A 27,559-nucleotide genomic window follows, 5' to 3' on the forward strand; every position below is an offset into this window, starting at 1 on the left:
TGCTACATGCATGCACATGCAGCATGTTTTAAGTTGTGAAAACAAACCATTATAATCCAAACAGAGAATTTTTCATGATCTGAGCTACTGTTAGATCAGCAATGCTAAAACTGCTTGACATTTCTTTTTCTAAAAAACAAAAAGTTATCTGATAACACTGTGTAGCAGTGTACATTTATAATAATTATGCGCTTTAAGGTTGCGATCACATAAAGATTTGATTTTCAACTAGTCTGTATGTTGCACTACTGTCAGATCATTGTGTATCCGCAGCTGAAGTGGTGGAAACACCTGAAAAATTATACGACTAGCCTACATTTAAAAACAAAACTGACCCTGTCTGACAAGAACCCTTAAGAATTTGCCTTTTTCTAATGCTCAAACATTCTGCAGCCGCTTGATCTGGCCAAAAATCGTCAAAGCTCCTGGCTTTACCATTTGCTGCAGGGAAAAAAAGAATATGGCTGAAAATTTTTTCAGAAGGGTGGTATTTCAAACAGGACCAGCCAAAACACTTAAGAATACGCAGCGGAGAGTAGGGCGCAGGGAGGGTACCTTACGAAACAGCGCACTCCGGGCCCTGCACGCTACCTCATTTCCCTAATAGGGATGAAAAGCTCAGGCCTCTGGTAGCTTCCAGCTGACGCCAGTGCTCTCTCCACACCCCTTTTTTGACAGGATTATCCCCGGTTGAACGCTGTGTCACAAATACGAATTCCCGCGACCACGTCTAAATGGTCTAACAATCAATCAAGCATCTTTTACAAGACCAAACCCTTCCCCATCCCGTTCCCTCCATCTCTCTCCCTAGCCAAACAAACCTAGGGGAGTCCTCAAGACGGATTTTCACAAATCTTACAGCGCACTAACTGGGAGGAAGAAACAATACAGAAAATAAGAGTGTCGGCCATCCCCCTCTCTGCAACCGAAATTACAGGCTCCATTTCCTGTCCCCTTGGGAACTGCAAAATCCTCTGCTGAAAACCAGACGCCTCCCGGCCCGTCCAGGCCGGCGCACGCGGCCGCCGCGCTCCCCCTTCCCGGGCCCCGTGGGCGCCAGGGGGCGGCGGGGACCTGCGGCGCCCTCCCCTCCCCCTCCCCGCACGGCACCCACCTCGGGGCAGCGGCTTCACCTCCCCGTTCTCCTCCCGGGAGGCCCCGCCGGCCTCTCGGGCCCCGCCGAGACCGTGCCTCCTCCTCTCCTTCTCCCGCTTCTCCTTAGGTCTGCGCGACTTGGCGTTAGCCGAGGCAGCGGCGGCGGCGGCGGGCAGGAGGAGATGGGGAGGCTGAGCGTGCAGCAGCGTAGGAGGGACCAGCAGTTTGCGCGGCACCGGCTGAGACAAGGAAGCGGAGGCTGAGGACGGAACGGCCGTGCCAGCGGAGAAAGAGAAACTGCTCCGAGAAGAGGACGGGGAGGGAGCAGCAGATAGAGGGGCAAAGCTCCAAGAAGCGGGGCTGCCATAGCTCTGAGGCGAAGGTGCTGCTGGCGGCTGCAGCTGCCTGCTGTTCCCGCCGCTGCCCCCTTCTCCGTTCACTCTCCGCGGTGCCTTCTTCTCCTCAGTCCGGACCTTCTTGGCGGACAGAGAACCCGGAGGGTCCCGGGAGGAGGGTTGCAGCTTGCCAAACGGTTCTTTCTCCGAGACGGTGGCGGTGGGGGCCGCGGCAGCGACACAGTGCACGGGGCTCGGCGGTTCCGCCATTTTGCGCTCCTGTTGTATTTACTCTCCTCCGCTAGCCGGCGCGGGGCAGGGGGCGGGCCCTCCGCGAGGGGTAGGGAAGGGGCGGAGCGGCCAGGCCACCGGCCGGGACCTCCATTGGGCGAGCCACGCTGAGGGATCCACCTAAGAGCCAATCAAAGGCACAAACATCAGACGCAGGGGCGGGATCGCCATAGGGACCCTCTTTGGAGGTCAGAGCCCGGCGGGGTGCGGCTAGTGGCGGAGCGCACTGCGAGGGGAGGGATTTCCACTGTCGCTGGCGTGAACTCGAGTGCCCGGTAGATATCAGGGAAGAATCCCCGCCCCAGACCTCCAGATCTGCCATGGCCGAGGTAGCGATCGTCTCTGCTGCGACGAAGACTGTTTTAACTTGTACCACTTTGCCTTCCATTTTTCCTGGGGTGCCTCTCACCCTGCTTCTGCGCTTTCAGAAAGCTGGATTTCGGGAATGCTCAGTTAAGAAGAGAAAAAATTGCCGGGAATCGAGTCCTTCTTTTTGTTAGTCGGTAGTCGATTGATGGGAAGTGTTCAAAATCATTTGATGTGGTGACAAGGTACGTTATTATTGCTAGATCATGTGCTGTAATCCATTGAAGGAGATAACTTCCAGCAAGTCTAGAACTTTCGTATTACTTACAAGCTTGAAGGTGAGAGAGTCTCCCTGTGTTTGGAGACTTTTTTGAACTGTTGTGACTAGACCCTTAAGATTTTTAATTTATGTATTTATTGAGGCGGAGTTTTTGCTCTGTTGTCGAGGCTGGAGTGCAGTGGCGCGATCTCGGCTCACCGCAACCTCCGCCTCCCAGATTCAAGCGATTCTCCTGCCTCAGCCTCCCCAGTAACAGGGAGTACAGGCGTCCGACACCATGCTTGGCTAATTTTTGTGTTTATTAGAGACAGGGTTTCACCATGTTGGCCAGGCTGGACTGGAACTCCTGATCTCAGGTGATCGGCCCACCTCCGCTTCCCAAAGTGCTGGGATTACAGGCGTGAGCCACCATGTGCGGCCTTAAGATGCAAATTTTATAATAATTATTATAGCCGGGCGCGGTGGCTCACGCCTGTAATCCCAGCACTTTGGGAGACCGAGGCGGGCAGATCACGAGGTCAGAAGTTCGAGACCAGCCTGACCAACATGGTAAAACCCCGTCTCTACTAAAAATGCAAAAATTAGCTGGGCATGGAGGCACGCACCTGTAATCCCAGCTACTCGGGAGGCTGGGGCAGGAGAATCGCTTGAACCCAGGAGGCGGAGGTTGCAGTGAGGCAAGATCGCGCCACTGCACTCCAGCCTGGGCGACGGGGCAAGACTCTGTCTCAAAAAATGATAATAATTATTATTATTATAACTTAGACTTGCCAAGAAAAATTCGTTGGCGATTATTTATAGATGTTTGAAAAGCAAGAATTGTGTTTTTAGGTTTCTGTATTTTAGCATTTAGTAAGCACACTGCGGGTGATGTTTTTGTAAGCATGTGCTTTGATTTTTGCTTCGAAAATAAGCAATTTGGGGTGATGGGTTTTAGCTTAAAAGATAAGGAATGTGGCCGGGCGCGGTGGCTCACACCTGTAATCCCAGCACTTTGGGAGGCTAAGGCAGGCAGATCACAATGTCAGGAGTTCGAGACCAGCCTGGCCAACATAGTGAAACCCCGTCTCTACTAAAAATACATAATTAGCTGGGCATGGTGGCACACGCCTGTAGTCCCAGCTACTCTGGAGGCTGAGGCAGAAGAATCCCTTGAATCTGTAAAGCAGAGGTTGCAGTGAGCCGAGTTCGTGCCATTGCACTCCACCTGGGGTGACAGTGCCTATTTACTCATTTTTTTAAGAATATTTTTTAGAATTTTTTTTTTTTTTGTCCAAGAGCGATGGGTGGCTCACGCCTGTAATCCCAAGACTTTGGGAGGCGGTGGTGGGTGGATCACCTGAGGTCAGGAGTTTAAAACCAGCCTGACCAACGTGGTGAAACCCCGTCTCTACTAAAAATACAAAAAAAATTAGCCAGGCATGGTGGTGCATGCCTGTAGTCCCAGCTCCTTGGGAGGCTGAGACAAAAGAATCGCTTGACCCCTGGAGGTGGAGGTTGCAGTGAGCCAAGATCGTGCCACTGCACTCCCACCTGGATGACAGTGAGACTCCATCTCAAAAAAAAAAAAGAATGTTTTGGAGTCAAATTTAATATTGGTTTATGGACTTATTTTTATGTGCCTCAAATTTTTTAAAGTAATAAAAGTAATATGTAACATGAAAACTTTCTAATTGGAATTGACTGGCAGCAGATGTCTTCAAGAAAATTAGCATTGGTGGGAGAGTGGACTGAGTGGATTAGGCTAGAAATCATCTGCTAACGCACTAGTTTCGTGACCTTAGTCAGGCTGCCTCACTTGTTAGGACCTCTGTTTTCTTACCTGTTAAGTTAGCAAATTTGATTACGTGATCACTAAGGTCCCTTCCACACTCAACTTATGCCATATTCAAGAAGCTTTTCAAAATTACACCAAAACCATTACAGTTGAACTCATTTTTTAATTGTTGGCCCTCCTGATCTAGAAAAGTGTCTCTAACGTACATTAATGTAGTACCTGGAAACTTGCACCACTCATTCCCTGATCTCTAGCACACAGGTCTGGAAAATCGGACTTCTTAAGAGCCCAGTTAAACTATACCCTTGCCTGCATGAATTTGTTACTCCTTGCATTACATTATACTCTCATGCACTGTTATTAGGCCTGGCACTAAATTTGTAGAGCCTAAGCAAGAGTGTGGCTATGGAGGTCCACACACCATCTGTCTAAATATTTAAAAAATAAATCAAGATAACAAACTATTATATAAAATACATTCTATTCTACTACCTTGACAGATCCACTTTCATATGATCTGGAAGTCCATGTTTTAATTTAGAGTTCTCAGAGTCCCTGGACTGACCCCATTCTCCTCCCATCCCCAACTTCACCTGCCACACCGAAAGGCCGTACATGCACCCAACATGTCCAGGTGTATGTCCATATCCCCACCCCTCCGCAAATGGTAATGTACAATCGGCAGCTCACTCTGCCCTCAGATCTAGCCAGTCTAAAAGAGGAGTGCAGGCTCCAGGCAGGCAATGGCCCCTGACCTCATGGGCTCCTTGTCCTTTACAGCAAGAGGAGGGCCAAGTAAACAGAGGCCCCTTACCCAGATCTAAAGACAGGACTTGTCTGTTATAAAACGCGCCAACACACCCAGCTTATTTTTGAATTTTTTGTAGACAGGGTTTCGCCATGTTGGCCAGGCTGGTCTCAAACTGCTGACCTCCAGTGATTCGCCTGCCTTGGCCTCCCAAAGTGCTGGGATTACAGGCATGAGCCACGGTACCCAGCCTAAATACCATTTTTCTTTTTTTTGAGGCGGAGTCTCACTCTGTCGCCCAGGCTGCAGTGCAGTGGCACGATCTCGGCTCACTGGAAGCTCCGCCTCCCGGGTTCACGCCATTCTCCTGCCTCAGCCTCCCAAGTAGCTGGGACTATAGGCTCCCGCCACCACACCCGGCTAACTTTTTGTATTTTTAGTAGAGACGGGGTTTCATCGTATTAGTCAGGATGGTCTCGATCTCCTGACCTCGTCATCTGCCTGCCTCGGCCTCCCAAAGTGCTGGGATTACAGGCGTGAGCCACCGCACCCGGCCCTAAATACCATTTTTGATGTTCCAAATAGAGGCATCAAAAAGAAAAACCCAAATATGTTAGTGGGAAATGATTTTTTTTTTGATGATGTGAAAGGTAGTGTTATTTTTATTTCTATCAGCAGACTAATGTCTCTGACCACTTATGACAATTGAAAGCATAAGTCATATTTATATATATATTGCCTCTCTCCCCCATAATCTGTTATGTTTATAGTAACATTGTAATAGTTTTTTGTGGGTGGTTTTTTGTTTGTTTGCTTGCTTGCTTTTACTAGTCAGTGACATTATTTTCTACAGTTTCTTTATTCCTTGGTATATTACCACTTACGCTAGAGGTTCTTCCCTCACCATCCATTTATGGATTCACTTCTTCAGTTTATTGTCAAGTAATTATTAAATAGTCTGCTTTTGGCCGGGCACAGTGGCTCTTGCCTGTAATCCTAGCACTTTGGGAGGCCAAGACAGGAGGATCACGAGGTCAGGAGTTCGAGACCAGCATGGCCAACATAGTGAAACCCCATCTCTACTAAAAATACAAAAAAAAATTAGCTAGGTGTGGCAGTGTGCACCTGTAATTTCAGCTACTCAGGAGGCTGAGGCAGGAGAATCGCTTGAACCCGAGAGGCAGAGGTTTCAGTGAGCCAAGATCAAGCCATTGCACTCCAGCCCAGGCAACAGTGCAAGACTCTATCTCAAAAAAAAAAAAAATGTATATATATATATAGTCTACTTTTTCTTATTTTCCACACATATTAAGTGTTTAGTCAGTAAATACTTACACCTACCTGTTGCCAGGCACTAGGCTAAGTGCTAGAATATAGCAAGAGATAAGGCAGACATGGTCTCTGTCCTCATGGAGTTAACTTTAATCACAAGATCTGTTTCCAAATAATCTGTTGTTTAAGACTGTGTTGTTGGGGTGAGGGGGGAGGGATAGCATTGAGAGATATACCCAATGCTAAATGACAAGTTAATGGGTGCAGCACACCAAGATGGCACATGTATACATATGTAACAAACCTGCCAGTTGTGCACATGTACCCTAAAACTTAAAGTATAATTTAAAAAAAGACTGTGTTGCTCTGTTGTTCAAGACTGTGGTCCCATTTATTACTGATGACAATCAAACAGTATTAAGTGTCTACAATGTGCCCAGCACTCTGTGACAATGTAATTGATAACAATGAGATGAGTAAGCAAAGAACATGGGGAAAGACTTTCTAGGCTGAGGAACAAGCGTTTGGAAAGAGATTGAGAGTAATGACACATTCAATGTGGTATTGTTTGTGAGAAGTTCATTGTGGTTCAAGGATAAGGGACACGAAGTGCCATAAAAGGAGAGGGCTCTCTAAAATGGGTGAGAGCCAGATTGTGTAAAGTGTTGTTCTTGACTGCCTTGGCATGCTGAGGAGTCAATAAATACCTTTTGTTAACTTAAGGGCTTTAATGAGGAAGAGTGAAAAATGTTCACGTAACCATTTTCACTTCCTGCTCGTTCCTCACAGGCTTCACCAGGTACTGCTTTCTAACTTGGGCTGGCCATTTCCACATTTCAGATAGGACCGATTTGCCTTTTAACTACCCATGTAATGCTTAAACACTGTTGCCGGTATCACAGCTTTCCTTCAAAACAAGTAATATTAGGGACACTTGAAATTTGGGAATTAGATTTACCTTTGCTGTTACTAAATAATTGTCAGAATTTTAAATGTCATATTCATTTTACACAACTAATCTCTTTAGCTTTCCTATTTATATTCCTACTTATGATTACTTGTAATTCTCATCTGAAAGCATTAAAATATTTTGAAAGTAAGACAGTAAAATTGTGAAATACTTTGGTATTGGTTACAAAACAGTGCTTAGGTACCTTCTTTCTGATTTTTCTGTATTTTTAAAAAATAAGGCCAGGCACAACGGCAAATGCTTATATTCCCAACTGCCCAGTAAGCTGAAGCAAGAGAATCGCTTGAGCCCAACCTAGGCAACATAGTGAAACCCCAGTCACCAATTAAAAACAAACAAAAAGTATATTTTTTGAAGATATTTTACCACATATACAGAAGCAAACAAAGAGGGGAAGGAATTGTTTAAAATAATGTTAAGCTAAATAAAGTCAAAGAAAATTTAAGTAATAGTTAATAGTTATTGTTATAGAAGAGATCAAGTTACTACCCCATTCTCAAAAAGGAAAATCTGCAAGTAGACTGTGGTGCTAGAGTAAGCTTTTCCTTAATTTCAGAAAGCCTGTATTAAGCATTTACTTTATGCCAAACACCGTTTTAGTGACGGGAAATATAAAATAAAACACAGTCCCTGCTCCCAGTGGACTTGTTGTCTAGGGAATGTTAAGTAGAACCACCTGAAATTGCATTGTTTTTGTAGGCCAGCTATCGGTTCCACCTGACATTATATGTGTAAACAGAAATTTGCAATAATAAAGATATGACCAAGGTGCTACCGGGCACTGACAAAACGCTTCCTGCTGCCTAGAGCAGTCAGTGAAGGCTCCCCAGAGGAGATGACGTTTGAGCCGAGTTTCAGAAGATGATTGGAGTTTACCACGTGCTCACAGGAAGCAACAAGAATGAGGGCATTCCAGTAGCAGGAGACAGCATGCATAGAGATGCTGAATGAAGAAAGAGCCTAGCGCACATGGGAAACCGCAAAAGTTCAGACTCGTTGGAATGCTGGAAATGTTGTGAATGACAGGAGATGAGGCTGGCGAGAAAACAGAGGTCAGGTTGTGGAAGGTTGTCAAGCCAAAGACTTTGATTTTATTCTTGAGATTGATGAGATGTGTGTAATCCAGGAGTGTGCAAGACAATCTGTAAGGGTTCAGAAAACACACTGCTTCTATATAGAGTTACCTTTGCCTTAACTTGAAAATTTCAAATTGTGTAGGAGTTTCAATGTGTATAATTGTTATTATAGTACTGGATCCAAATAATTTATAAATAAATAAATATAGACATAATATGGTATATAACAGGTTAAATTGTGTACCTCAAAAATTCATGTTTAAGTTCTAACCCTCATTATCTCAAACTGTGACCTTATTTGGAAATACGATCATTGCAGATGCAATAGTTAATGAGGTCAAGTTAAGAAGCAGTAGGAGGCCAGGCATGGTGGCTCACACCTGTAATCCCAGCACTCTGGGGAGGCCAAGGTGGGTGGATCACCTGAGGTCAGGAGTTCAAGACCAACCTGGGCAACATGGTGAAACGCCATCTCTACTGAAAATACAAAAATTAGGCCAGGCTTGGTGGCTCACACCTGTAATCCCAGCACTTTGGGAGGCCAAGGCGGGCGGATCACCTGAGGTCAGGAGTTCAAGACCAGCCTGGCCAACATAGTGAAACCCCATCTCTACTAAAAATACAAAAATTATTTTGTATTTTGGTGGCGGACACCTGTAAGTAATCCCAGCTACTCGGGAGGGTGAGGCGGGAGAATCCCTTAAACCTGGGAGGTGGAATTTGCAGTGAGCCAAGATCACACCACTGCCCTCCAGCTTAGGAGACAGAGCTAGATTCTGTCTCAAACAAACAAGCAAACAAAAGAAAGAAAAAAAGAAGGAGCGATAAGGTGGGCCCCCAATCCCTAATCCAGTATGACTAATGTCCTTCCAAGAACAGAAAATTTGAACAGAGACACACAAACAAGAAGAATACCTATGCCTTTTGAAGGTAAAGGCAGACATTGGGGTAATGCTTTTACAAGCCAAGGAACTCCGAAGGTAGCCAGCAAACTCTCAGAAGCTAGGGGATGGTCCTGGGACAGATTCTCCTCACAGCCCTCAGAAGGAGTCAGTCCCGCTGACACCTTGATCTTGGACTTGTAGCCTCAGGAACTGCGAGGCAAATGTCTGTTGTTTAAACTATCCAGTTTGTGATACTTTGTTACAGCAGCCCTAGCAAATTGAGCTACTTGGTCAAAAACTTCAGGCAACACTGATGAGATGATGTAAAGGCTTTGAAGAGTTGGTTTATGTTTAAGGGTCCAAATTATGAATGTCCTATCTCTATTCAGTCTCTGTATTCAAGAATTGACCTTAGGCCAGGTGCAGTAGTTCACGCCTGTAATGCCAATACTTTGGGATGCCAAGGTAGGAGGATTGCTTGAGGTCAGGAGTTTGAGATCAGCCCTTGTATATTAGTCCGTTCTCATGCTGCTGATAAAGACATACCCAAGACTGGGTAATTTATAAAGAAAAAGAGGTTTAATGGACTCACAGTTCCATGTGGCTGGAGAGGCCTCACAATCATGGCGGAAGGTGAAAGGCATGTCTTAGGTGGCAGCAGACAAAAGAGAAATGAGAGCCAAGTGAAAAGGGAAACCCCTATAAAATCATCAGATCTCATGAGACTTATTCACTAACATGAGAACAGTGTGGGGAAAGCATCCCCACGATTCAGTTCCCACCGGGTCCCTCCCACCACACATGGGAGTTCTGGGAGCTACAATTCAAGATGAGATTTGAGTGGAGACAAAGCCAAACCATATCACCTTTTCTCTACTAAAAATTAAAATTAAAAAATTAAGCTGGCATGGTACTGTATGTCTGTAGTCCTAGCTACTTGGGATGCCAAGGTGGGTGAATTGCTTGAGGCCAGGAGGTTGAGGCTGCAGTGAGTCATGATCATGCCACTGCACTCCAGCCTGGACAACAGAGCAGGGCCCTGACTCAAAAAACAAAAAAATAATAATTTAACTTAAAGTGATGTCTTGACTGCAGTATTTATTCTACTTTTTAAAGCCACTATGGTGGGAAAACAATTTGTTTACATTTGTAGTATAGTTTCTGTTAAAGGTTGAAGAAATTGGGAAATATTTTATCTTTAACTCAAAACAGGATGGTGATATGCAATAGTTTTAGGCAAAAAATATTTACATTTGGCCAGGCACGGTGGCTCACGCTTGTAGTCCCTGCACTTTGGGAGGCCGAGGCGGGCGGATCACGAGGTCAGAAGATCGAGACCATGGTGAAACCCCGTCTCTACTAAAAATACAAAAAAATTAGCCGGGCATGGTGGAGGGCGCCTGTAGTCCCAGCTACCCGGAGAGACTGAGGCAGGAGAATGGCGTGAACCCGGGAGGCGGAGCTTGCAGTGAGCCGAGATCGAGCCACTGTACTCCACCCTGGGCGACAGAGCGAGACTCCATCTCCAAAAAAAAAAAAATTTACATTTAAGAAAAAAAGTATCATTTAATCCCATTAGGCAGAAGTGGAGTCAAAAGCAAAAATATGGCTGGTTATGGACGTATGTTTCCCTTCCTGTTCATATGTTGAAACCTAATTCCCAATGTGATGGATTTTGGAGATGGAGTCTTTGGGAGGTAATAGGTCACGAGAGTGGAACCCTCGTGGATGGGATTAGTGCCACATAAGAAGAGTCCAAGAGCTAGCTCACTCCCTTTCTGCCATGTGAGGGTACAAGAAGTCGACCTGGAAAAGAACCCTCACCAGAACCCTACACTGGCAGTCTGATCTTGGACTTTCAGCCTCTGGAGCTGTGAGAAATAAATTGTCTTTAAGCCATCCAGTTTATGGTACTTTGTTACACCAGCCCAAACTGACTGAAGATGGGGTCCTACCAAGCGAAATCATAGCTGTGAACAGTGTAATAGTATCTCATCAGCATAGGGAGGGCTATAGGCAAAACGTGCACTAGTCTAGCTACTTAATCTTCAAGTATTAAGGACAACCTGTCCTTTTTATACAAGTCATACATTAGACATGCGCCTGAGATTACAAAACACTGTGATTGAGTTTTCAAGGCTAGGGATACACTTCAAACTCAGATGTACTTCTTTGGTGCCTATTTGTAAGTGAGCAAAATCCAGAACTCCACAATATGTTAATGTATTAATACAGAAAATATTTTTGTGTGTTATATTTTCTGCATTTTAGATCTTTGTGTGCCATGGAATATTTGATGATTTTTGGCTTTACTTAGGTTAAGTCAACCAAAGCATTTTGAAATGCTGTTTTTTTTTTTTTAACACATGTATTTGTGGGTTTTTGTTTTGTTATTGTTGTTGTTTGAGACAGGGTCTTACTCTGTCACGCAGGCTGAAGTGCAGTGTCACAATCACGGCTCACTGCAGCCTCAACCTCCCGGGCTCAGGTGATCCTCCCACGTCAGCCTCCTGAGCAGCTGGGATTACAGGTGCCCACCACCACATCCATCTCCTTTTTGTATTTTTAATAGAGACGGAGTCTCAACATGTTGCCCAGGCTGGTCTCAAACTCCTGGGCTCAAGTGATCTGCCCTCCTCAACTTTCCAAAGTGCTAGGATTACAGGTGTGAACCACCACACCTGGCCTAAATCCACACATATTTGTAATAGTTTTGCCATTGTTTAGACAGTAGTTTTAAGATTTTTTAAAGTAATAGAAGCCTTTCTTCAAATTAAATCTTATGTGGAAGTTCAGTATGCAGCAATTATGTTAGGTAGTCCTACAGGACTGGCCATTCGTAAAAAAAAATACCCTTGTTTTAAATATTTGTTTATTGAATTTAGTCTTGAAGTTCCATGTTTTGTGACTATGTATTCCATGTTTATTTTATAGCATGTTAGCAAAATGAAAGGAATTTACATGGATGGGGATGATAAAGATGCTACTGACCTATTATTATGGGGCCTATGCTTGGAGTTGCTTTTCAGTAACGGGATTGGATTTATAAGAATCCATCTATCAGGCCCGGTGCGGTGGCTGACGCCTGTAATCCCAGCACTTTGGGAGGCCGAGGCGGGCAGATCACGAGGTCAAGAAATTGAGACCATCCTGGCCAACATGGTGAAACCCCGTCTCTACTAAAAATACAAAAATTAGATGGGCATGGTCGTGGGCACCTGTAATCCCAGCTACTCGGGAGGCTGAGGCAGGAGAATCACTTGAACCCGGGAGGCAGAGGTTGCAGTGAGCTGAGATCATGCCACTGCACTCCAGCCTGGGCAACAGAGTGAGACTCCCTCCCAAAAAAAAAAAAAAAAAAAAAAAAGAATCCATCTATCCTCTTTAATTTAGTCCCCTTTGTGGCCACACAGCAGTCTGTGTCCTACACCCTCTTGGTCAAGAATATAATGTCTACTACTCACAAAAATATATTTCTCAGTAAGTGACTCCCCTTCCTCTTATCATTGTTCTTTTAGCAATTTTTGTTTGTGCACTATTCATTTAACTATAACTGCCACCTTTGGACTCTAGTAGACTCAAAAACCTGTTTGTCCAGTTTAGTGTATATTTGTTTTATTCCCTCACCCATGACTTCCAGTCATATTACTGTAAGCTGATATTTGGAACTACATATACCTTTCATATGTTTTTTTTAATTATTTTTTTCTTTTTGCAAGTTTCAGGAGCTATATTTTGTTTGTATGCTTGTTTGTTTTTGAGACAGAGTCTCATTCTGTCACCCAGGTTGGAGTGCAGTGGCACGATCTCAGCTCACTGCAACCTCCGCCTCCTATGTTCAAGCGATTCTCCTGCCTCAGTCTCCCGAGTAGCTGGGATTACAGGCACCCACCACCACACCCGGCTAATTTTTGTATTTTTAGTAGAGATGGGGTTTCACATGTTGGCCACACTATTCCCGAACTCCTGACTTCAGGTGATCTACCTGCCTTGGCCTCCCAAAGTGCTGGTATTACAGGCGTGAGCCACCGTGCCCAGCCTATATATGTTTAAATTGTCATAAAAACTAACACCCTTTGGGAGGCTGAGGTGGGCGGATCTTGAGGTCAGGAGATCGAGACCATCCTGGCTAACACGGTGAAACCCCATCTCTACTAAAAATACATAAAAAAAAAAATTAGCCAGGCTTGGTGGTGGGTGCCTGTAGTCCCAGCTACTCGGGAAGCTGAGGCAGGAGAATGGTGTTGAACCCGGGAGGCAGAGCTTGCAGTGAGCCAAGATCATGCCACTGCACTCCAGCCTGGACGACAGAGAGAGACTCCATCTCAAAAAACAAAAAAAACAACCAACACCATGTGGGGATGTTGGGAATGGCAGTTGAGTGTTTCAGAATTAGGGTTTTTGTATTTGTGGTATTCTCAGATGGCCCATTTTTCCAAGATCACGCTATGTCATGTGGCTAGTTTGACAGCCCATAAGCCATAGTTCAGGGACATTTTTACCTTTTTCTAAAGGGTACATATAAAAAGATATAAAGAACAAACTATTCAGATAGTTTGGTATCAGTGAATCATTTCAATAAAAATATACTCTGAGTCTTCCTTCTTTTAGCAAATGTTTATTGAGCTCCTACTATGTGCTAGCAGTCATTATGCCAAGTTTTAAGTATGCAGTAGCAAACTGACTGAACATAATCCAGGCCTCATGGGATAAAGAAATTACACCAAAAAATTATATGCATAATACATTCATACATGTATAAAATCTTCATACCAATTACAAAGGAAATAAACAGGGCTCTACAGAGTGAGTTAAAGAAGTTACTCTAAATAGAACAGAAAAGGAATGAGAAGTGAAAGGAATTCTAGCATTCTAGAATTCCAGCATTCTAGAATTCCAGCATTCTAGCTGGGTGCGTGGCATGCACCTGTAGCCCCAGCTACTCAGGAGGCTGAGGCAGGAGGACCCCACAATCCCAGGAGTTCAAGTCTAGCCTAGGCAACATAGTGAGACTCTCATCTCAAAAAAAAAAAAAAAGAAATAAAAATAAAAACTGTGTTATAGGCTAGGCGCAGTGGCTCACGCCTGTAATCCCAGCACTTTGGGAGGCTGAGGCGGGTGGATCACGAGGTCAGGATTTCAAGACCAGCCTGGCCAAGATGGTGAAACCCCGTCTCTACTAAAAATACAAAAAAATAGGCCAGGCGCAGTGGCTCACCCCTGTAATCCCAGCACTTTGGGAGGCCGAGGCAGGCAGATCACAAGGTCAAGAGATCGAAAACATCCTGGTCAACATGGCAAAACCCTGTCTCTACTAAAAATACAAAAATTAGCTGAGCATGGTGGCACACACCTGTAGTCCCAGCTACTCAGGAGGCTGAGGCAGGAGAATCACCGGGAGGCGGAGGTTGCAGTGAGCCGAGATTGTGCCACTGCACTCCAGCCTGGGCGACAGAGTGAGACTTTATCTAAAAAAAAAAAAAAAAAAAAAAGAGTGGGATTTTGGGGAGGAACGGCAGAGAAATGACCTGGCTATCTATTGCCAAAGCAAAAGCAAAGCAAGGAAAAATTGTTTTAAAAATACTTTAAAGAGAATTATAAACCTTCCGCCTTCCTTCCTTTCTCTCTCTCTCTCTCTCTCTCTTTCTTTCTTTTCTTTCTCTCCCTCTGTGGCCCGGGCAGCAATCTCCTCGTCTCGCTGCTGCCCCGTGCCGCGGACTGCCTGGGGCTGCCGGCGCGCGCCACCGCTGCCTGTTTTTTTCTCCTTTGCCTGCCGGCGCGCGTTCGCCATCTTGGCCACGCTAGTCGCCAGCTCCTGACCCCGAACGCTCTGCCCGCCTCGGCCTCCCAGGGTGCTGGAACTACAGACGGAGTCTCGCTCACCCGGTGCTCGGTGTTGCCCGGGCTGGAGTGCGGTGGCGTGGTCTGGGCTCGCGGCAGCCTCCGCCTCCCAGCCGCCTGCCTTGGCCTACCAGGGTGGTGGGCCGGCCGCCGATCGGAAGAGTGAGCCTCTGCCGCCGCCCCGTCTAGAAGTGTGAGGGCCTCTGCCCGGCCGCCCATCGTCCGGAAGTGAGGTTCTGCCCGGCCGCCCCCCGTCCGGAGAGTGAGGGCCTATGCCGCCACCCATCGTCTGGAAGTGAGGCCTCTGCCGGGCCGCCCCATCCGGAAGAGTGAGGGCCTCTGCCTGGGCACCCATCGTCCGGAAGAGTGAGCCTGCCCTTCTGGGGCCACACACCGTCCTGGAAGGAAGAGGCCTCTGCCCGGCCACCCATGTCGTCTGGAAGTGGGACCTCTGCCCAGCCCCTGTCTGGAGGTGGGGGCCTTTGCCGACCACCCATCTCCTCTGCCCGGCCACCCATCGTCTGGGAAGTGAGGAGCGCCTCTGCCCAGCCACCTATCGTCTGGGAAGAAGTGAGGAGCGTCTCTGCCTGGCCACCCCGTCTGGGAAGTGAGGAGCGCCTCTGCCCAGCCGCTCCGTCTCGGAGGTCTACCACGGAGGTCAGAAGCAATGTGGGGGCTGGACGTGGTGGCTCACGCCTGTGGTCCCGGCACTCTGGGGGGCGAGGCGGGTTGATCACTTCGGGCTAGGAGTTCGAGACCAGTCTGGCCAACATGGCGAAACATGAAAAATACAACAGACAAACTAACCAACCAACTCAGTGACAACAAAACAGGTCTACCCTGGAGTCATACTCTAATTTTTTCTATTTTCCTCCCTTTCTGATCCTTTATCCCACTTTCTTTTTCTTCCTCTTCCTTCTCCCTCTTCTTTGTCAAATAGAGGATTGAGTTATTATCACTGATCCATATAAAGTCCCTCTCTCATTTATTTTAACTCCCACCCCCCATTTCTATTCCCCGACTTCCCATGTGCAACCTTCCTAATATGTTTGATACGCATCTTTTTGTTTGTATGTATTATTAGAAAATGTTTATTGTTTTTGTGTGCAAAAAAAATTAATAAAAAAAAGCAAAAAAAAAAAAAATACTTTAAAGAAATAGGCCGGGCACGGTGGCTCAAGCCTGTAATCCCAGCACTTTGGGAGGCCGAGGCAGGCGGATCACGAAGTCAGGAGATCGAGACCATCCTGGCTATGACGGTGAAACCCCGTCTCTACTAAAAATACAAAAAATTAGCCGGGCGTGGTGGCGGGCGCCTGTAGTCCTAGATACGCGGGAGGCTGAGGCAGGAGAATGGTGTGAACCCCAGAGGGTGGAGCCTGCAGTGAGGCGAGATTGCGCCACTGCACTCCAGCCTGGGTGAAAGAGCAAGACTCTCTCTCAGAAAAAAAACAAAAAAAACAAAAAAAAACACAAAACTTTAAAGAAATAGTGGAGGCCAGGTGTAGTGGCTCATGCCTGTAATCCCAGAACTTTGAGAGGCCAAGTCGGGTGGATCACCTGAGGTCAGGAGTTCGAGACCAGCCTGGCCAACATGGTGAATCCCCGTCTGTACTAAAAATACAAAAATTAGCTGAGCATGGTGGCTAACACCTGTAGTCCCAGCTGCTCTGGAGGCTGAGGCAGAAGAATTGCTCAAACTCAAGAGGCAGAGGTTGCAGTGAGCCTAGATCATGCCACTGCACTTCACCCTGGGCAACAGAGTAAGACTCGGTCTCAAAAAAAAAAAAAAAGTGGAATTTGAAACTAAAAGCATAATACCATTTATATTAGCATGCCCCCAAAAATTAAATACTTAGGTATAAATCTAATAAATATGTACAAGATCTGTGAGAGGAAAACTTTGAAAACCTAATGAAAGAAATCAAAGAACAATTAAACAAATAATGAGGTATTTCATGTTTTTGGTTAGGAAAACTTGATATTGTCATGATGTTCTTCCCAGCTTCATCTATAGATTCAATGCAGTCCTTTTCAAAATGTCAGGAGGTCGTTCTGTAGATATAAACAAACCGATTCTAAAGTTTATATGGGCCAGGCGAAGTGGCTCACGCCTATAATCCCAGCACTTTGGGAGGCAAAGGCGGGCAGATCACCTGAGGTCAGGCGTTTGAGACCAGCCTGGCCAACATGGTAAAACCCTGTCTCTACTAAAAATACAAAAATTAGCTGGGTATGGTGGCGGGTGCCTGTAATCCCAGCTACTCAGGAGGCTGAGGCAGGAGAATCCCTTGAGCCCAGGAGGGAGAGGTTGAAGTGAGCCGAGATCATGCCACTGCACTCCAGCCTGGGCGACGGAGCAAGATTCCGTCTCACCAAAAAATAATAATAATAATAAAGTGTATATGGAGGAAGGAAAAGACCAAGAATAAGCAATGCAATATTGAAGGAGAATAACAAAGTTAGAGGATGGCACTACCCAACTTCAAGACTTACTGGCCGGGCATGGTGGCTCACGCCTATAATCCCAGCACTTTGGGAGGCTGAGGCGGGTGGATCACTTGAAGTCAGGAGTTCGACACCAGCCTGACCAACATGGTGAAACCCCATCTCTACTAAAAATACAAAAATTAGTTGGGCATGGTGGTGGGTGCCTGTAATCCCAGCTATTCAGGAGGCTGAGGCATGAAAATTGCCTGAACCTGGGTGGTGGAGGTTGCAGTGAGTGAGATCTCACCACTGAACTCTAGCCTGGGCAACAGAGTGAGACTCCATCTCAAAAAAAAAAAAAAAAAAAGGACTTACTGTAAAGCTGCAGTAAGTGGACACCTGTAATCCCAGCTGCTCTGCAGGCTGAGTTAGAGAATTGCTTGAACCCGGTAGGTGGAGGTTGCAGTGAGCTGAGATCGCACCACTGCACTCCAGCCTGGGCAACAGAGTGAGTCTCTGTCTCAAAAAAAAAAAAAAAAAAAAAATTGTCACATGTCTAAATATAAAATGCAATGCAAAAGCATTAAAACACCTAAAAGATAAGACAGAATTAAATCCAGATGACCTAGAGCTTCGTGATGACTCTTTAGGTACAACACCAAAGGCATGATACATGAAAGAACGAACTTCCTTAAAATTGAAAATTTGTGCTCTGCAAAAGACACTGTCAAGTGGATAAAAAGAGAAGCCACAGATTGGGAGAAAATATTTGTAAGACATATCCGATACAAGACTATTATCTAAAATAGACAAAAAATTCTTTGAGAGGGAGTCTCGCTCTGTCGCCCAGGCTGGAGTGCAGTGGCACGATCTCGGCTCACTGCAAGCTCTGCGTCCCAGGTTCACGTCATTCTCCTGCCTCAGCGTTCTGAGTAGCTGGGACTACAGGCACCCACCACCACGCTCGACTAATTTTTTTGTATTTTTAGTAGAGACAGGGTTTCACCGTGTTAGCCAGGATGGTCTCGATCTCCTCACCTTGTGACCCACCTGCCTCGGCCTCCCAAAGTGCTGGGATTACAGGCGTGAGCCACCGCGCCCGGCTGACAAAGAATTCTTAAAACTCATCAATAAGAAAACACCCGATTAAAAAATGTACCAGGCTGTGCTGGTGGCTCACGCCTGTAACCCCAGTACTTTGGGAGTCCGAGGCTGATGTATCACTGGAGCCCAAGAGTTTGAGACTAGCCTGGCCAACATAGTGAAACCCCGTCTCTACTAAAAATACAAAAATTAGCCAGGCATGGTGGCATGCCACTGTAGTCGCAGCTACTCACTCGGGAGGCTGAAGTGGGAGGATCACTTGAGCCTGGGAGGCGGAGGCTGCAGTGAGCTGAGAATGCACCACTGTACTTCAGCCTGGGCAACAGTGAGACCCCCATCTCAAAAAAAAAAAAAAAAGGACCAAACACCTTGATAGACCTCACACCGAAGAAGATATTCAGATGAGAAATAAGCATATGAAAAGATGCTTCTTGTGCAGGATCTGGATTTTTTCTAAGAAAGAAAAAAATGATGCTCAGCATCATATGTCATCAGTGAAATGCAAACGCAATAATACCATACCTCAAAAAAAAAAACCATGATGAGGATGATATGTTTTTTAAAGACAGAATCTCATTCTGTTGCCAAGGCTGAAGTGCAGTGGTATGATCATAGCTCACTGCAGTCTCAACCTCCTGGCAGTCCTCCCACCTCGGCCTTGCAAAGTGTTGAGATTACAGGTGTGAGTCACAGTGTCCATCCTACACACCTAGTAGAATGACCAAAATCCAGAACCCTGGCAACACCAAATGCTGGAGAGGATGTGTAGCAACAGGAACTCTCATTCGTTTTTAGTGGGAATGGAAGATGGAAGACTACTTTGTAAGGCAGTTTGGCAGTTTATTAAAAAAATGAAACAGGCCAGGCACAGTGGCTCACGCCTGTAATCCCACCGAGATCATGACAGTGCACTCCAGCCTGAGCGACACAGCGAGACTCCATCTCAAAGAAATAAAAATAAAACTAAACTAAACTAAACTAAACTAAACTAAAATAAAATAAAATAAAATAAAATAATGAAACATACTCTAACCCCATGATCTAACAATCACACTCCTTAGTATTTAGCAAGGAAGCCTTTGGCATTTACCAAAGAAGTTGAAAGTTTATGTCCACACAAAAGCCCACACATGAATTTTGTTTGTTTTTGTTGTTTTTTGTTTTTTTGTTTGTTTTTTGAGACAGGGTCTCATTCTGTCACCCAGACTGAAGTGCAATGGTGCAATTATAGCTCATTGAAGCCTCAAACTCCAGGACTCAGGTGATTCTCCTACCTCAGCCTCCTGAGTAGCTAGGACTACAGGCATGTGCCACCACACCAGGCTGGTAACTTCTATTAGATATCTTCTTGTAGCTATTGAGTTTTAAGTTGTACGAATGCATTGCATTGCATTTCAAATTTAAAATAGAATTTTAAAAATAAGAATGTTAACTAGATAATTATGTAATAACTTAAAGACGTTGCTTGCCAGAATTTTATTAAAATATTATTTATTTGGCTTTCAGTCATTTAAAAAATTCTTCATTTCTTGAAGATTTATCTATTTTCTCTACCAAGCATATACAGTAATAAGAGCAACAAGAAAATTACCATCAGGGAGACATAAAAGCAGTATAATGAAACTAGTTTAGCAAGAAGGGGTGCAAATAAGAAATGAATACTCAGAGGATCTCAGCTTTTTATTTAAAAAAATTGAAAGATTTTGAACATGCATATTAGATTTTATTAATTAAATGTTACAGGACCATTCTGGAGAGAATTATGTATCTCATGGTGGGGATTCCTGGGGAATCTTTAATGAGGGATAAACTCCAAGGGCCAGAAAAGCTGTTCACCACACTTTTTTTCCTACCCTTTCCCCCAAGCAATCCCCTACTCATAGAGGAACTGCCCTTATTCAGGAGCTGAAAGAGGATACCAGAGCTCCTCTCTGTTCTTGCTAGCCTAGCTCCCAAAGAAGATCCCCAAAATACACCGTTTTTTCTTAAAACATCCTTCACACTTGGTCTGATGATTTTTACTTGTTAAATGTAATCCACTGGCCGGGCGCAGTGGCTCACACCTGTAATCCTAGCATTTTGGGATGCCGAAGCAGGTGGATCACGTGAGGTCAGGAGTTCGAGACCAGCCTGGCCAAATGGCGAAACCCGGTCTCTATTAAAAATACAAAAATTAGCTGGGCGTGGCGGCAGGCGCCTATAACCCCAGCTACTTGGGAGGCTGAGGCAGGAGAATTGCTAGAACCCAGGAGGCAGAGATTGCAGCAAGCCAAGATCACGCCATTGCTTTCTAGCCTGGGTCAAAGAGCAAAACTCTGTCTTAAAAAAAAAAAAAAAAATGCAATCCATCAAAAACTTTTTCTTCTAAGTTATTTCTAATTAATTAAGTATAAGTATAAAATTGAATTCAATTGTTTCAATAATAGTATAGACAGAATTCTAAATTATAACTCCATCAGTTTCTTTAAAGCTTTTTAGTTTAACCCTTTTACAATATTTGGTCTCTACTTCCATTGCTATGCGGTTTGTTGAGGCAAGATGTCCTTCTGGAGTGCAGTAGCGCAATCACAGCTCACTACCCCCTCGACATCCTAGGCCCAAGTGACCATCTACCTCAACCTCTCGAGTAGCTGGGACCACAGGTACGCATCACCATGACCAGCTAATTTTTTCTATTTTTTTTGTAGAAATAGGGTCTTGCTTTGTTGCCTAGGCTGGTCTCAAACTCCTGGGCTCAAGCAATCCTTCCACCTCGGCCTCCCAAAATGCTGGGATTGTAGGTGCGAGCCACCACACCTGGCCTGTTTGTTTTTTTAATCCCATGATTTACCTTTCTGTTTCACCTATACCTGAGACTTGGTAACCATCTCTTCACATACTTACAGTTAATTGTTCATCATTCATCATACCTGGATGTCTTGCATTTGACTGAACATGCCCAGTTGTTTTCACAATTTCTCATAGGTCTAATTTCACAAAACTTTCATCAGTTGCTGTTCTCTGAACAGTCTCCAAGTTTTTTCTCTTTATATAGTATGACATGTAAAATTAAATATAGTTTGTTCCAACTGAAGCCTGCCCAGTGCCAAATAAAGCAAAAATAATTGCTTCTCTCCTTTTTCATGCATATGCCTTAATACAATCCTATGAAGTATTTGTCTCTTATTTCAACTCATCCAACTTAACACCAACCATAATTGTTGGCTCTCCCTTGGCTGTTTGATCTACAGCTGTCTTTGCCAGTATTTCCGCATGTTTGCTGCAATTCAGTAGCATATTAAAAGTTACATGTTAAATTTCTAAGAGGATTTCTTTCACACATTTTTTATTTAAAAATTGCCCCATGAACAATTTGGATGTAGTGTTTGGGGCCTCGAGAACTAAGGCTTGAACAATTCCAAGTACTTTGGTGGTGGGAACTGGAAAGACAGATTTAGATGGAGAGGTACCGGGAGAGATTGCTGAAAACCGAAGGAAGATGGCTGCCTTTGGTTATCTCTTTGTTTTTGTTTTTTGAGACAAGAGTTTCGCTCTTGTGGCCCAGGCTGGAGTGCAGTGGTGCGATCTCGGCTCACTGCAACTTCCACCTCGTGGGTTCAAGTGATTCTTCTGCCTCAGCCTCCAGAGTATCTGGGACTACAGGCGCGTGCCACCATGCACAGCTAACTGTGTATTTTTAGTAGAGACAGGGTTTCACCATGCTGGCCAGGCTGGGAGATCAAACTCCCGACCTCAGGTGATCCACCTGCCTCGGTCTCCCATAGTGCTGGGATTACAGGTGTGAGCCACCGCGCCGGGCCAACTGCCTTTGTTTTCTCCTGTCACAGTTCTTTGGTCGTAGGCAAGGGAAACCAATTTCAGCTAACGTAAGCAAAGGGGAATTTGTCGGAACTATATCAGAGGATTTTCAGTTGGCTGGAGAATCATGCTTAGAAACTGGCAAACACCAACAATGCTCCCAAAAGCAGGAGTCTCAGCCATAGTTTATAGAAGAAGAGAGCCTGGTGTGGTGGTTCGCAACTATATCTCAGTGCTTTGGGAGGCTGGAGGTGGGAGGATTGCTTGAGGCCAAGGGTTGAACATCATCCTGGGCAACATAGTGAAACCCTGTCTCTACAAAAAATAAGTGTCACCACAGGCGTAGTGGCACGCTCTTGTAATCCTAGCTCCTCAGGAGACAGAGAGGAGGATTGCTTGAGCCCAGGAGTTCAAGGCTGCAGTGAGTTATGATTGCACCACTGCACCCCAGCCTGGGCATCCGTGTGAGACCATGTATCTTAAAAAAAAAAAAAAAAAAAAGCATTAGTGTCCATCTTTGGGGACTCTTCCTCGGTTCTCCCCCAGTTCCAAGTTCTAAACAACCCTGGACACTGGATGTGAGGCACTGTGGGGGATTCTAAGAGTAAAAATACACAACCAGTGCCCTTCAGGATGTTACAATCTAGGAAGGAGAGAAAGATACACAAATAATGAAATATAAACCCAAGTGTTAAATATGCTCTAAGAAAAGTAAAATGGGGCCAGGCACACAGCCTCACACCTGTAATCCCAGCACCTTGGGAGACTGAAGCGGGAGGATCACTTGAGCCTAGGAGTTTGAGACCAGCCTGGAAAGCATGGTGAGACCCCGTCTCTAGTAAAAAAAAAAAAAAAAATTAATTAAAAAAAAATAATAAAGTAAGCCCGGCTTGGTGGCATGAACCTGTAGTCCCAACTACTTGGGAGGCTGAGGCAGGAGAATTGCTTGAACCCAGAAGGCGGAAGTTGCAGTGAGCCGCCAGAGGTTGCAGTGAGCCAAGATCACGCCACTGAACTCCACCCTGGTGACAGAACAAGACTCCGTCTCAAAAAAAAAAAAAAAAAAAAAAAGTAAAATGTGCTAAAAGCCAAGTTCCCAACTGTCTCCTGGTTACAGAGAAATAGATGTTTCCAATAACTCTCACGGTAACTATGGTTGGCATAAGGTGCATTTAGACTAGCTTTAACAACCTCTCAATTATTTTCTCATTGAACTTCACTCAGATACTGCAGTATTTCCAGACAGGTAAGTACCCTAACCTATGTAAAAATCCCCTTAGTGCTTGTTTTACCTTCACCCTAGGAAAACTCACATTCGGAGGATACCTCATCAACATCATCTGCTCAGATGTCCTCTTGCTCAGCACTTGCAACATTAGTGAAATAACACATTGGTATGTCACTTTTTTTTTTTTTTTTTGAGACTGGGTTTCACTCTTGTTGCCCAGGCTGTAGGGCAATGGTGCGATCTCACTGCAACCTCCGCCTCCTGGGTTCAAGCAGCCTCCCAGGTGGCTGGGATTACAGGCATGTGCCACCACGCCCGGCTAATTTTGTATTTCTTTACTAGAGATGGGGTTTCACCATGTTGGTCAGGCTGGTCTCGAACTCCTGACCTAAAGTGATCCACCTGCCTTGGCCTCCCAAAGTGCCAGAATTACAGGCATCAGCTACTGTGGCTGGCACCCTTCCCTCCCACTTTATTTTTTCTTTAGCAGAGACGAGGTCTTGCTATGTTGCTCAGGCTGGTCTTGAACTCCTGAGTTTTCCCACCTCAGCCTCCAAACGTGCTGGGATTACAGGCATCAGCTACTATGCCTATCCACATTTTGTTTTTTTGTTTTGGTTTGGTTTAGGTATGTCACATTTTGATATTAGGTGATCCAAAATAATTTATCTTGGTATGCAAGATGTTCAAGGAACAAACAAACATCTACAGTAAGGTACCAAAGTTTTGAATTATTTATCTGTGTCTATGTATGTATACCCACACAGACCATTATGAGGCATTTTAGAAATCACTTTCTCACATGCATTCCAATATAATTTCCTGAGAGAGAAAGGAATTCCATGCAGGGAGTTATACATAAACCACAGCCTATTTTTATGGCCATTTTGAATTACTTTTGTATTTCAAATTCACTTTTTAAAACTTCACCCATGGGGCGGGAGGATTGCTTGAGCCCAGGAGTTCGGGACAGCAGTGAGGTATGATCATGCCACTGCACTCCAGCATGGGCAACAAAGCGAGACCCCCATCTCTAAAAAAACAATAAATAAAGGAAACTTCACCCATACCCACAGAAGAGAAAATTGTGAATGTGTGCATCTACAGTACACAAAAACAGTAGTCTCTAAACATTGTTAGTAGGGTCCTAACAGTTATGATAGCCAAGTGAAAACTCTCAAAGGAAAGTGAAAATCTTCCTTATATTAATAACGTGGAGGGAATCTACCAATGTTATGTTTTTAACAATAAATTTTATGCCTTTTCAAATAATATGTACTTGTTTTATTGGTGTTGTGAGTAAAGGTTGGGGGAGAAATCATGATATATAAAAATTAGATATGCTACATTTTGGCAATTCTTACATAACTGATTTCACTATTGAATTCTTAACATTAAGTGAACATGTTTTGTTTTTGTTTTTGTTTTTTGTTTTGTTTGACAGGGTCTCACTCTGTCATCCTGGTTGAAGTGCAGTGGTGCGAACACAGCTCACTGCAGCCACAGCTTTCTGGGCTCAAGTGATCCTCCCCTCCCACCTCAGCTTCCTGAGTAGCTGGGACTGCAGGTGTACGCCACCACGCCCAGCTAATTTTTTATGTTTTATAGAGGCAGTGTCTCGCTTGTTGCCTAGGCAGATCTTGAACTCCTGGGCTTAAGTGATCCTCCCACATTAGCCTCCCATAGAGTTGGGATTATAGGTGTGAGCCACTGGGCCCAAGGCTTGTTTTTCTTTTTTTGAAACAGTCTCACTGTGTTGCCCAGGCTGGAGTGCAGTGGCATTATCAGAGCTCACTGCAGCCATGACTTTCCGGATTCAAGCATCCTCCTGCCTGAGCCTCCCTAGTAGCTGGAACTACAGGCACTCACCATTACACCAGACTAAATTTTTAAGTTTTAATTTTTGTAGAGATGGGGGTCTCACTATGTTGCCCAGGGTAGTCTCGAACTCATGGGCTCAAGTGATCTTCCTGCCTCGGCCTCCCAAAGTGCTGGGATATAGGCATGAGCCACCATGATGCCCAGCCTTAAGTGAATATTTAACAAAATGATTATGTAGTACTATTTTCTTCATTTACTAATAAAATTGTTGTGAGGTGTTTTTTTTTTCCTTTTTTCTCCAAATTTGAGTACATCCATGGAAATACATCATACAGATAAACATCATCCATTCTTTGTGATAATGTGGAAAAAAGATTAAGAAACTGCCCTTTAATACTCTCAGGATATTTGGGGATAGTTCAGAAATCACTAAACGTTGATGGAAATTTGATTGGGTTTTTTGGGGATAGTCCAAAAGTCATCAAGTACTGATGGAACTTTATCATTCTAAATTCCTTAGAGACTTAAAATTATTTCTTGGAAACTTAAAATTCAGGCTAATGTTGTAATACCACAAGCATCCATGAACATATCATTTTAAGTAACAGGTGGTATCTTCTACTCTCCTCCTCTTCAGTTCAGGCCACTGTGATAATGTGCTTATAGATGTGGTAATGCCTCCTCTTAGTACCAAAGCCACATTCATTAGCTTTGCCAAAATAAATGATACCAGTGATACTGATTTCTTGCACTCTCAGTGATGTAACAGGATTTCAATGAAACAGTCCCTTTAGTTTTTACTCTTTTATCACAGCCCCCTTAAATTACAACCCCCTTAAATTAGAACTCTGGTGTGAATCTGTATGAGCTAGAATGGGTGAGAGGTTACCAGGACAGACCCTCGGAATTATCCTTTCACTCAAACACTGGCCTAGTCAGAGATCATTCTTCATGGGTTTTGCATTTCTGCACATCTGGCGAGTGAAGCACTGACTGCCCTTCTTTCAGGACTCTCTCTTCAGGGATGTTTGTAGAGCAAACAGTCTTAGAGGATAGGAATAAGGTTTTTCAGAGCAAAGGGCAAGCAAGTTTATTGCTACTATAAAAGATTCAGCCTCCTGAAGCTGAAGTTTCCTCTTCTGTAAAGCAGCCGACTGCAAGGGCAGATGCCATCTGGCCTTCTTTGCCTCTCCCTGTGGAAATTGGGACTTTGTGAACTAATGCCAAAAACAAACCACAAAACTGATACTCTGGCTATTGCTATTGCTGTAAGAAACTCTTCATTCTGGCTGAGAACTATGATATCTTCTGCCAGCATCCATGTGCCAGGCGAACTTTTTAGCTTCTAAATTGGGTGAAATCTGAGATTGTTTACGGTTTTTCACATTGCCTTAAACCAAATGCACGTGCTCTGACTCCCAAAAGGCTATTTTGTCCCTTATGTGAATATATCCTCCGGTGGACTAACTCCACCAGTGTTCCAGATGGATGCCCCCATGGCTGAGTCCTAGAGGGAACAGAGCTTAGACTCAAATCGGGACCCCTGCTACACAACTCTGCTAGTGTAAATTATTGTCATTATCCAAAGGCAGACTTCTCACTGTGCTCATTATGACGCCTATGTCACAACTAAGGAGGCCCCCCCTGACATATACTCTGCCTCTATCCTGCCGCTTTATATCCCATGGCTCCCATGAAGTCTTCCTCAGTTATTCCACTTGTGTTAGATCTTTTTCAGTTGCATGGAACAGAAACTCAGCTTATAATTAAAGATTAAACACTGGCTAATGACCAAAAACTAAAGTGATGAACACATTCATTACTTGGTTTGTTTATCCTTGTATTCTCACCGTTAATTTCCTTGATTAAATATATATATATACTGACTGATTGGGTGTGGTGGCTCACATATGTAATCCCAGCACTTTGGGAGGCCAAGGCAGGTGGATCACCTGAGGTCAGGAGTTCAAGACCAGCCTGGCCAACCTGGTGAAACCCTGTCTCTACTAGAAATACCAAAACAATGGCTGGGCACGGTGGCTCACACCTGTAATCCCAGCACTTTGGGAGGCCGAGGTGGGCGGATCACGAGGTCAGGAGATCAAGACCATCCTGGCCAACGTGGTGAAACCCCCTCTCTACTAAAAACACAAAAATTAGCCGGGCATGGTGGCATGTGCCTGTGATCCCAGCTACTCAGGAGGCCTAGGAAGGAGAATCGCTTGAACCAGGGAGTCAGAGATTGTAGTGAGCTGAGATCGAGCCACTGCACTCCAGCCTGGCGATAGAGTGAGACTCTGTCT

The 27,559-nt window shown here is 44.8% G+C and overlaps 1 protein-coding gene and 1 long non-coding RNA gene across 2 annotated transcripts in view; one reads left to right on the forward strand and one right to left on the reverse strand.

Moving 5' to 3' along the window:
- The window catches only part of RSBN1L (round spermatid basic protein 1 like), a 98,946-nt gene extending 97,246 nt beyond the window's left edge, over window positions 1–1,700 (reverse strand). The window contains exon 1 of the mRNA XM_032761245.2: window positions 1,115–1,700. Within this exon, the coding sequence (XP_032617136.1) occupies window positions 1,115–1,700 (586 nt within the window). The remainder of the gene's footprint in view (window positions 1–1,114) is intronic.
- On the forward strand, window positions 825–8,449 carry LOC116814177 (uncharacterized). Its single transcript, XR_004371196.2, has 3 exons — window positions 825–2,272; window positions 6,894–7,022; window positions 7,964–8,449. It is a non-coding gene; the product is annotated as an uncharacterized LOC116814177 (long non-coding RNA).
- The last annotated feature ends 19,110 nt before the right edge of the window (window positions 8,450–27,559 follow it).

Source organism: Hylobates moloch, unplaced genomic scaffold (assembly GCF_009828535.3).
Source record: "Hylobates moloch isolate HMO894 unplaced genomic scaffold, HMol_V3 SCAFFOLD_1, whole genome shotgun sequence".
Taxonomy (NCBI): Eukaryota; Metazoa; Chordata; class Mammalia; order Primates; family Hylobatidae; genus Hylobates; species Hylobates moloch.